This window comes from Cebus imitator, unplaced genomic scaffold (genome assembly GCF_001604975.1).
Source record: "Cebus imitator isolate Cc_AM_T3 unplaced genomic scaffold, Cebus_imitator-1.0 Scaffold221, whole genome shotgun sequence".
Taxonomy (NCBI): Eukaryota; Metazoa; Chordata; class Mammalia; order Primates; family Cebidae; genus Cebus; species Cebus imitator.
This window is the reverse complement of record NW_016107536.1, coordinates 121744-132695: the sequence shown is the minus strand read 5'-3', so window position 1 is coordinate 132695 and position 10952 is coordinate 121744. Positions and strand designations below refer to the sequence as shown.

At 57.3% G+C, this 10952-nt stretch overlaps 1 protein-coding gene across 3 annotated transcripts; it reads left to right on the top strand.

The window, feature by feature from the left end:
• Positions 1-2093: 2093 nt before the first annotated feature.
• On the top strand, positions 2094-6915 carry REEP4 (receptor accessory protein 4). 3 transcript variants are annotated; one of them, XM_017549664.2, is made up of 8 exons: positions 2974-3502; positions 4270-4342; positions 4735-4811; positions 4899-5019; positions 5445-5558; positions 5915-6050; positions 6178-6332; positions 6413-6915. In XM_017549664.2, exons 1-8 carry the CDS (start codon positions 3471-3473, stop codon positions 6476-6478), a joined length of 774 nt encoding a protein of 257 aa, XP_017405153.1. In that variant the 5' UTR covers positions 2974-3470; the 3' UTR covers positions 6479-6915. The 3 variants fall into 3 exon arrangements, with proteins under 3 accessions (XP_017405155.1, XP_017405153.1, XP_017405154.1); XM_017549665.2 differs by having other exon boundaries at positions 2979-4168; XM_017549666.2 differs by lacking the exons at positions 5915-6050; positions 6413-6915 and having other exon boundaries at positions 2094-3502; positions 6178-6282.
• The last annotated feature ends 4037 nt before the right edge of the window (positions 6916-10952 follow it).

Here is a 10952-nt window from a genome sequence, read left to right as displayed (position 1 = left end):
TATAGGCAGGTGCCACCACACTCAGCTAATTTTTATATTTTTAGTAGAGACAGGGTTTCACCATGTTCGCCAGGCTGGTTTCGTACTCCTGACCTCAATAATCTGCCAACCTCCATTTCCCAAACTGCTGGGATTACAGGCGTGAGCCACCACATCCGACCCTGACAGGGTTATATATCATGAGATTTAAATGCATTAATATATGTAAATCCATTGGTATAGTGTGTCCAGCACATAATTATGATTTGCCTGGGTCTGTAGGACTATATGAATACAGAGGTGGCTTAGAGAAGGGTTTTGTACAAGAGGAGGAGGTGGCTCTTTGGAGAGAACTCTCTGTGGGTGACAGTTCCTCACTCATCCTCAGTCTTGGCACCACTGTGCCCGCTATCTTACCTGCAGCCTCTGATCTGGCCTCCTTGCCCCCAGAAATAGGTGACTTATCTGCCTTTCACCTCCTTAAACATGCTCTTGGCTTAGCAGGCGCCTCCATCATCCTGGGGAGGGCTGTCCTTTTTCAAACGGGAAATGGGCCCTTATCCTGTGCTTGGGAGAGGTTGCCAGGGAAAGTAGGTTGAGTCTCCCAGACATGCTGGCACTCTGCTGCCCAGTAGAAAGATAAATATCACTTTGACAGCTGCTAACCCCGTGGGGGGGGGGGTGCTCTTCTGAGGGTTGGGAGGCATTCTCCTCCCTAGGCCACTGAGTGCCCAGCTTTCTGTGTGTGCCTGCCGGGTCACCTGCCCTGGGGCTTATCCACGTCCAGAGGGCTGCTTAGAAACCCAGGGGAACTGGGTGACTGTGTCAACAGCTCAGGACCAAAGGCTGCAAGAGGCAAGGTCTACGCACTCTGCCAAGGCCAGGGAGGGTGGCACTCCTCAGCTGCCAGCCTCTTGTCCTCCATGCTGAGACTTGCTGTCAGCAAGGACCTGACATCTCTTCTCTAGATTTCCCAAGCACAGGCATTGGGACCAGGAGTCTCCATGCAGAAGACCATCCCAGCTGAGTGGGTTTTGGGCGGGACCAGGGGACGTTTACCAGTGAATGGGGGTGGACAGAGGCCTGTGATGCTGAGGTCAGGCACGTGGCCCCAGAAGGCAGCAGAGGGAAGGAACAGTTCTGCAGACTCACCAAAGGACCTGAGGCTCACATGTGCAGTGAGCACCTGAGTCATGAGGTCCCTTTCCTCCTGAGACAATCAGGGGATCACACCCTTCCTCCTTCAGGGGGACCCAGGACACTTTTCGCCTAGAGAACGGTGTCTGTGCCTAGAGATGTACAGTGGCTGGGGCCTTCCTTAGAGGGGTTCCTCTAGCCCTTGGCCTGTCCGGTGACTCCAATGTGTGTGTGTGAGGGGGATGGGTAAATGTGAGGGGGTGGTTAAGAGAGGAGATGGAGACATGGGGGCCTCCAGGGAGTTTCTCCTGTGGGCCGGTTTCACTGCTAGCTCTCACACCCAGAAATACCAATAAAACTGATGATAATAATTAAGACCATATAATCACCATGTGTTTACCCGCTGGAAGCCTCCTTTCCCTGGCCCCATCATTACCTTTTCCATCCTTATGATAGCTGGTGGGTGTTAACTATGGCTCCAATAAAAAGCAGTAACTGCCTGTGTTTCCACCCCACATGCCCGGACAGCTTTGCTCCCACCCTCTGCAGGGCGGGGCGACATTGTACTCCCTTTTTGCAGAGGGAACAATTGAGGCAGTAAGCTGAAGATGACACAAAAAATGAAACCTCACAGGGCAAGTAGAAGCAGCAACATTTGCCTCTGTCTCGCTCTGTCACCAGGCTGGAGTTGAGGGCCGCAATCTCGGCTCACTGCAACCTCTGCCCACTGGTTCAAGCAATTCTCCTGCCTCAGCTTCCCAAGTAACTAGGTCTACAGGTGCGTGCCACCATGCCCGGCCAATTTTTGTATTTTTAGTAGACACAGGGTTTCACCATGTTGACCAGGATGGACTCGATCTTGTGACCTCGTGATCCTCCCACCTGGGCCTCCCAAAGTGCTGGGATTACAGGAGTGAGCCACGACGCTGGCCTTGCTTTCTTTTTTAGAGCCTTCTCCCTTATTCCAGCTGTCTGCCTCCCTCCCAGAGGAAATTCTCCGGTTCCACGTCCCTCTGCAGGGCCACTCTCAGCCTGCAGCTGCTGATGCCTCAGAATACTGATCAAGCCACGCATGTAGCCACCAACCAGCAATAAACACCACTGGGTGATATCGGGAAAGTTACTTTTTACCAGTGAGCGTCCTATTTCCTACATGATAAAAAGGATGCTTGCAAAGATTAAGACCTTTTGTGCAAACACGCATTACAAAACAGCAATGGCTGATGCTACTGTTAAGGGCCCAGGGATATTTGTGTAACTTGGCTCAGAGGAATAGGTGGAATTTCAAACTTCTGGTGAAGAAGGGGCTTGGGAGCTGGGAGCTCTACCCAGAATGCCTCAAATCATCGCGGTCAGCCCACCTCGGCGTCGGGGCTCTGGAAGGGCATCCCAGAGAGAAGGGAACCCCTGAAACCTGCTGGGGTGAAGAGTGCCTCAGGCTCCCTCTCCCCGAGGCCTCCCCGTTTTCCCTCTTGGACCCACTGGTGTAAGACCCGGGCTTGCGGGCGCTTAGCCAAGCGTCCCAGCTCCTGCCAGAGCCTGCAGAGAGCCTCCCATAACCCCCCAACCGCATCTCATACCATTACCCTTTTCACACAGGGAAAAATGGGGCGAGAAGGAAAGACACTGGGAAAAGCCAGTGAAAGGTCGCGAAAACTCTGGAGTCCCGATTTTCTTCGTGCCCCGACCCCCGCACTCCCCCTGCTTTTTTTGTTGCAGCTTCCCACACTCTAATCTTTCCAGTCCGGACGGCGACTCCACTGTGGGCCCGACGCGCGAGTCCCGGGGCACATCGCCCCTTTAAGGGGCGGGCCTCTCGCCTCCCTGACCTCGCCCCGCCCCCTCTGGGGCCACACTGCGCTTGCGTGGTGAGCCGGAGCCCTGGGGTTGGGCAGCACTTGGTTCCGTGCAACTTTCAAGTGAGTTGCAAACTCCGCCCTGCAGGCCGGTGCCGGCGGCTGGGCGCACCGGGACCGCGGCGACTCGCACGAGCGAGGCCGCGACCTGCCGCCCCAGCGCGGGACCAGCAGCGAGGGCCGAGCACGGGGTTCTCCGCGTCAGGAAGGGCGGGTCGGAGCCGTAACTGCCCCAGCCGCGGGGCGTACGCGCCAGCGCCCGCTCCCAAGTCGGCTTCCTCCCCGCCGGGGCCACTTTGCTCCGGGTCTCCCCGTTCTCCAGGTCCCCCGAACTGCAGAGTCGGAGACCGTGGGCAGCGGGCTCTGCCTCAGCCGAGGGACAGCTGGACCGCCCCTCTGCTTCCCGCAACTGCCTCGATCCCCCCTGTCCCAGCCCCTGCTTGAACGACCCTGTGGGCGGCTTCCTGGGGTTCTCCCCTCGTCCCCAAGGCCGGCAAGATGGTGTCCTGGATGATCTGTCGCCTGGTGGTGTGAGTATGGCTGCCCTCAGACCTCCTCTACCCCGGGGTGCCTCCCGCCCCTGTGGTGGAAGCTGGGGACGTGTGGTGGGAGAGGGAACTTTCCAAGCTCTACCCTCCCGCACTCCATGCAAGGGTTAACGGACCTGTGGTCTTGCAGGCGGTGCCTGGGGTACGGCATGCTCCCCGCCCCACCAAACCTCCCCCGACCAAGGCTCGTTGGCTGCGGACGACCCCTGCCACACGCCACACACACTGCAAACAGATGCGTGGGGCCAAGGGTTACAGGCCTACCTTGCAGGTCCTTGGCAAACACAAGGTGATATGGCACGTTGTGCGTGGAGAATCCAGGTGCGCGTACTTGCCACCGAGCAGTCACATGACTCACGTCCTGCTCCTCACCTTTGAGTACTCCAACACCTGGCTCACACAGCCCTGTCTGCATCCCGGCAGTGCCAGGTCTGGTGGCCCTGGGCCTGATTGCATGCCCACGGGAGGGGACAGTCTGGTGTTCTCACCCACCTCGTGGAGTGGCTGTCCTCTCGCTCCATCACGCACCCATGGGCCACATGTGCAGGCCTGGGCAGGCTTGAGATGTTTGTAAACAGCAGGGTGGGGAGGTGGCCTCCAGGGCTCTGACTCAGGCACGGGTTGTACAAGCCAAGCGAGAAAAACAGGGTAGGTAATGCCACCTTGCACCCCAGTGGAGGGAAGTGGCCACCTGGTGGGATAAGAGTGGGGCACGGGGTCCCTCACGTTTCCGGTGGCTGCTCTTCCAGGTTGGTGTTTGGGATGCTGTATCCAGCTTATGCTTCCTATAAGGCTGTGAAGACCAAGAACATTCGTGAATATGTGAGTGTGGGGGTTTGGGTGTGTGTAGTAGGACTTGTTGTGGGGGAGGGTCTGAGTTGACCTCTCCCTCCTCCAGGGGCAAGGTCGTGTAGCACATCCTGAGTGGAGTGGGGAGGGAGAGAGAAGGGACCCTGTTGGAGAGGGTGTAGATAGAGGTCAGGCCATCGGGGTGCTGTGGAAGATCTTGTGGGTGAAGCCCACTGGAGGCGGGCACAGGAATGAGCAGCAGTTTCTCAGAGCTCCTGTCCAGCCCTGTGTGGGGGAAAGCAGCTATGCAGCTGGACAGGCTCCCTGGAATCTCTGGGCTGGGCTGGCCGGGATGGGAGTTGGTGCTGCAGGCCGACTCCCAGCATGGGAAGCCCCATGCTGACCTCTGTGCTCTCAACCCACAGGTGCGGTGGATGATGTACTGGATCGTTTTTGCACTCTTCATGGCAGCAGAGATCGTCACAGACATTTTTATCTCCTGGTATGGATGCAGGGGCTGCAAGCCAGGGTCAGAGGTGGCCCACTCCAGCCTGCTCCTCGGCTCACCCTGCCCCCTGTGCTGTGACAGGTTCCCTTTCTACTATGAGATCAAGATGGCCTTTGTGCTGTGGCTGCTCTCGCCCTACACCAAGGGCGCCAGCCTGCTTTACCGCAAGTTTGTCCACCCGTCCCTGTCCCGCCATGAGAAGGTACCCCAGGGGGAGGCGGGAAGGGAGGCTTAGGGGTGGGTGTGAGGGAAAGAGCCCTGGACCTGGGACTTAGGATGCTGGGGACACTGGGGTTCTAATCCCAGTCCTGCCACTGGTGAGCTGCGGAGGTTGACAGAGCCCAGCCTACCACATCTTCTGGGATAATCAGGTGGGGGTGCACATGAATGACCTTTCAGAGTAGAAGTTGGTTTGGGGGTAGTGGTGGTGGCAGCTGGAGCATGGCCGCTCACCGAGGTGGCCTGCCCTACTCCTGGTGTATGTTTGTGATCCAGATCTGTGGCCCCTGGGCACCAGGTGGGGCTGGGCTGGGCTGGGTGGTGTCACAACCAGTGACTTCTCAGAATCTGCAGAGGGAAAGGGACTTAGGCTGTCCACCTGAGCTCTCCTCCCCACTGGGTCCACAGGAGATTGACGCATACCTCGTGCAGGCAAAGGAGCGCAGCTACGAGACCATGCTCAGCTTCGGGAAGCGGGGCCTCAACATTGCTGCCTCGGCTGCTGTGCAGGCCGCCACCAAGGTGCTATGAGCCCCCGGCCCTCCAGCAGCCCCCATCCCACCCCTAGGCCCTTTTGGGCCCATTCAGCTCCTCTGCCAGGGAGCCCAGAGACGGCAGCTGGGGAGCAGGGATGAGAAGGTCTGGAAGTGTTGGCCGAAGCATGGAGCTGAAGTCAGACCTTCCTTCCTGGCTCTGACACCAAGCGTGAGCAGCAGCGCCTGCTCTCTGGCTTTGGTTTCCTGTTGGTGCCACGCTGGCACGGGGCCAGAGCTTGCTGAGCAGTTTTCAATTCTACATCTCAGCCCCAGTGATTAGTTGGTTGGCAGATTTCCCTGGGCAGCCTCCCCGCTGAAGCCTCTCCCCCATGCCCCCCGCAGAGTCAGGGGGCGCTGGCCGGCAGGCTGCGGAGCTTCTCCATGCAGGACCTGCGCTCCATCCCTGACGAACCCATCCCTGCCTACCAGGACGCCCTCTACCCAGAGGACCAGGTGCCCCATCAGAGGCCACCCATTGGTGAGTGGGCAGAGGGGCCCAGGGCCATGACAAGAGGGATGGCTTCCTTCATGCGCACCCTGGCTTCCCCCAGAGCTAGAGGAAGGGCTGGCCACAGGCGTTCAGCTTCACTGCCTCCTCCTCACAGGGTACCGGGACAGGGGCCTGCAGGACAGCAACACGGAGGATGAGTGTTGGTCAGATACTGAGGCAGTTCCCCGGATACCAGCCCGGCCCCGAGAGAAGCCCCTGAGCCGCAGCCAGAGCCTGCGTGTGATCAAGAGGAAGCCGCTGGTGCGGGAGGTCAGTGCGGAGGACGGCAGGGGGCGGGGGGCTGTGCCTGTGCTCCCCATACCCTCATGCTGGGCCTCCTCTCTTCTCAGGGCACCTCACGCTCCCTAAAGGCTCGGACGAGGAAAAAGACTGTGCCCTCAGACATGGACAGCTAGGGTCTGCTGCATCTGGACCATTCTTACCTCGTTCCCTGTGGCGCTCCGGGGATATTTGGAGAGACCTTTGGCTGTGCCTCTGGCCTGCCTGCTCCGGCTGCTGGGCCCCGCCCTCCTTGCTCTTGCTGATGGTTAAGGGCTGGGAGCAGATGCTGCCAAGGCCACAGGCAGGATGCACCATGATATACCAAAGTAGGCTAGGCCAGCATTCTATTTATTGCCTTGCTCTGCCTCTTCCTTCCCTGGTTGTGGGACCAGAGCCCTCCTGGAATCCCTGCAAATGAAACCAAAAGTCCACCGGGGTGTGCTCATTCCTTCCTGTTTCTAAGGACTTGATGGCCTTTCATAAGGTCAGGCGTGTGTATCCTGGTTGTGTGTGTGTGTTGGTGAGTGAGGTCAAGTTTGCGAATGTTTTGATAAATAAATACATAAAGGGGTTCTGTTTCTCCTGAGTCTTATTCCGTGTTGACATCATACCCTTGAAATTCAACAGCCCAGTCTCAGCCTAGGTCTAAGGCTGAAGGAGCCCAGTCCTCTGGAGGAGACAGAGTCATTGACAGAGCATTGTGATGCAGCATGTGATTCCACGAAAAAGCTCTTAGGGCGCTCCGAGAGCATCAGTGGGAAAGGGGGGACCAGTCCAGAGGACAGGTCAGAACCAGAGAGTTCAGATAGGCTGAGAGGCTTTAGCAGGAAGGTACAGCTGTAGGGAAACCAGTGGGAGCCCAGGCAGGCGAGGGCTCGGGGCAGCACGTTAGTCCCATAGGGAGGTCAAGCTAGGCAGGGGAGGCCTGGGGAGTATTTCCGCTGGGAGCTTGGAAGAAGGGGGCCCCTGGGGCAGCTCTGGGGACATCCAGTTCTGTATAAACACTCAGGTAACAGCAGGGGTAGCATTGCACCTCTGAGGAGTGGCCACGAGAGGGCAGCAGCAGCCAGGATCTGGGCTGCCCCCTGCTTCCAGGTCAAGGAGGGTGGGGCTGGGAGATTGGCCAGAACCTCGCCCTGCTGGGCCTGGCGGAACTTGGACGGCCTCCAGTGTCCCTCCCTGCTGCTTGTGGTCACTGGTCCTTGGCCTGCCCCATCCAAGGAGTCTACTCTGCTCTCCTGAGACCAAGGTTTTTTGCCTGGCTGGTTCCACTCCAACCCCTCCTCCAATCCCTGGGGCCACTGGGTACCCAGCTCTGCCCTCTCCTGCCCTGATGCTGATGCTGGTCTCGCCATGATGCCTGGGGTGTGCCCCTCTGCCACTGCCACACCTGGTCCTCCTCCCTGCTTTTGATTAAGCAAAGAGGTGGGTGAGAGTGTGGGATGAGAAGAGGGGAAACAGGGTGGTAACCTGGAGTGGCCTCAGAGAGTGGATTAACTCTTGGTGTGGGGATTATCTGGGTTTTATTTGGGGGAGGCTTGTAATCTGCCGCGGTAGTTTAGCTCCTCACGTATGGGTGCTCGCTGCCATTCTACCATGGCCTGTCTTTGCATCGTGGGGTTGTCTTATCTCCATTAATTCATTCAAAAAATCTCTACTGAGCCTTGAGCAGGTACCAGACAACATGCCAGACACTGCAGGGGGAGTGACGGCTGGCGCCCAGAGTGTGGCCGCCCACGCAGACGCTGCTTTAAGCCCCTAGCATATACTAATTTAATCCTCATAACAATCTTTGGGGGGTATGTACTACTCTTAGAGTCTCCATTTTACAAACAGAAAAACAGGCACAGAGAGGGCAAGTGATTTGCCCAAGGTCACACAGCTAGTAGGTAGCAGAAGGGCTTGGAATCAGGCAGTCTGGCTGCAGCGTCTGTGCACTTAACCACTATGCAGTACCAGAGTGAGGGAGATGATTCCTGCCTGGCAGGCAAGGACATGGAGGCTTACGTGTGGAGTATTCGTTGTGTGCCTGACCTTGTACTGGGCATTTTACAGAGATGATTTCCTTGAATCCTCCCAACAAGGCTGTCAAGTAGGGACTACATCCGTTTTTTAAAACAGGTTCTCACTGTATCGCCCAGGCTAGAATGCAGTGGAGCGGTCAAAGTATACTGCATCTTTGAACTCCTGGACTTGAGGGATCCTCCCGCCTCAGCATCCTGAGTAGCTAGAACTACAGGTGCTGTTCATCACACCTGGCTAATTATTGTATTTTTTTTAAAGATGGGGTCTCCCCATGTTGTCCAGGCTGTTTTTGAACTCCGAGGCTCAAGTGATCCACCTGCCTTGACCTCTGAAAGGGCTGGGATTACAGGCATGAGCCACGGTACCTGTAGGGCTATACCCATTTTACAGATGAAAAACTGAGGCTTGGAGCCACAACAACTTGTCTACCACCATGCTGCTTGTGATTCGGGGACCCTGACTCCTGATGCACCTCTGCCTGGGAGTTGCATTGACAGAGGTGGGCTGGCAGGATCCACATACCCAGACCAAGGGAACAAAACCAGAGGGACGCCCGGCGCGGTGGCTCACATCTGTAATCCCAGCACTTTGGGAGGCCAAGGCAGGCAGATCACCTGAGGTCAGGAGTTCAAGACCAGCCTGACCAACATGATAAAACTCCATCTCTACTAAAATATAAAAATTAGCCAGACATGGTGGCGCGTGCCTGTAATCCCAGCTACTCGGGAGGCTGAGGCCTGAGAATCGCTTGAGCCCGGGAGGCAGAGGTTGCAATGAGCCCAGATTGTGCCACTACACTCCAGCCCAGTGACACAGCAAGACTCCATCTCAAGGAAAAACAAACCCAGAAGGACATGTGATGAATGTTAAAACAAAACAAAGCAAAAGAAAACAGTTGGGGAGAGGCCTGACGTCGTGTGGTGGTGAGGGAGATTTCACTGGGGTGGGGGCTTCACTTACCCTCCCTCCTAGAACAGGTGTTTGGAGAGGGCCACAGGGCCACCTGAGCCCCTTGGCAGAGCTCGAGATGGCTTGTCCTCGCCACCTCATCAATCAGGCTGTCTCCTGGCTCTGCAGGGCCCCGTGCATACTGACCTCTGACATGCTCTTCCTCTACCATCCCACTGTATCCTATTCCGCCTTGCCCTTAGAACCCTGCTCAGACATCGTCTCTCTGGGAAGCCCTCCGCCAGCACTCCCTCACCTGGAAGTGGTTTGCTGTCTGGACCTCACCGCCTCTGTTCCTGCACAGACTTCTGCTTTTGCCTTGAGTGCGTTACCTTTTCTCCCCCACTGTATTGTGACTTCACAAAGAACATGTATATTTTACACACTTGTAGCTCAGCCCCGAAAAAAGGATCTAACGGAAGTGAAATATTTTTGTGAGTTTGCGATTGGGTGGTGAAGTCCTGCTCATTCTCTGACCTGTCTGTGAAGCTCCCCTGCCTGCCCCAGGGCAGGACTGGGAGCATCTGGTAATCATTCATGAACAAGCCCAGCTCCCCCAGCGCCCAGCACTGGGCCAACACCTATGAGGCCTGGAGGAGTTTTTGCTGGTGAAAGAACAAATGCACACAATGAGCACGAGTTCTGGGTGGGGGAGGCGTGTGGGGGGGGTGTGGGATGGCCTTGTGATTTCTGCCTTTGTGCCCTGGATTGCCTGGGGCCCACCGCAAAGCGTAGAACATGGGTTTGGTGAGCAGTGACTGCAGTTGTATGAATTCCAACACATGATGGGGCCAGAGGGGAAGGGGCCGGGAGAAGTCTAAGTTCTGGGGCATTTCTGAGTGAGCATGCATGTGACCCAGAGGCTCAGGGCGCTGGTTGTCAACTGGACTTCCCTGAGAGCCAACCCTGGCCCCTCTGAGAACCCCTGAGACCTCAGCTTTGCCCAGCATGGTTGCACACTGGAGGGGGTTCCTGTCTCACCCTCCACCCACTCGAGGAAAAGTAAGCTGCACGCCAGCCTGCCCAGGGTCCCCAGCCCTCTCCTTCCCACCAGCCAGTGGGCCCCCAGCAGGATCAGGGCACAAAGGTGGGGACACGAAGCTGCCACAGCCAGCCCCCTTAGAGCTGCACACGTCCCCTGGGTGTGGCCCCTACCCAACTCGGTTTGTGCCCTGGTCTCACTCCTCACCTGTATACAGCTCGTCTGCTTTTGAGGGGTTCCTCTATCTCCCCACTGGTTTCTGGGTGCAGATGGCCCTTCCTGCTTGCTCCTCTCTTCTCTCTCCTCCCCACCCACTGCCAGGTGCTTCCAGGTGGCTCCTTTCCCTCCCTGTGTCTTCAGCCCCGTCCCCGACCTTCTCGGCCTGGGGACCTCTGTGTCCTGGTCCCCTTTCCCACCTCCAATTCCATGTGCGCTCCACACACTGGCTGTATTTTTAGCTGCCACTGATTAGCCTCTAGTTCTGACATAGCTCTGACCCAGGCTGGGTTGGGGCATCCTGGTTGGCACTGCCCCCCACCTTGAGGGGGTTAAGGAGGTGGCACTCAGGCTCTGGCTCGTCCTCTACCCAGCATCAGGGACCGGGGGTCTCAGGAGCTGGGTAGGGGGCAGATGCTCAGACAGGAGGATGATTC

Bases quoted from the DNA above. Each gene is read 5' to 3' on its own strand.
- REEP4 (XM_017549664.2), top strand. From the start codon at position 3,471: ATGGTGTCCTGGATGATCTGTCGCCTGGTGGT. The intron at 4,343-4,734 runs GTGAGTGTGGGG...CTCAACCCACAG, and splicing joins CCAAGAACATTCGTGAATAT to GTGCGGTGGATGATGTACTG. The intron at 6,051-6,177 runs GTGAGTGGGCAG...TCCTCCTCACAG, and splicing joins CCATCAGAGGCCACCCATTG to GGTACCGGGACAGGGGCCTG.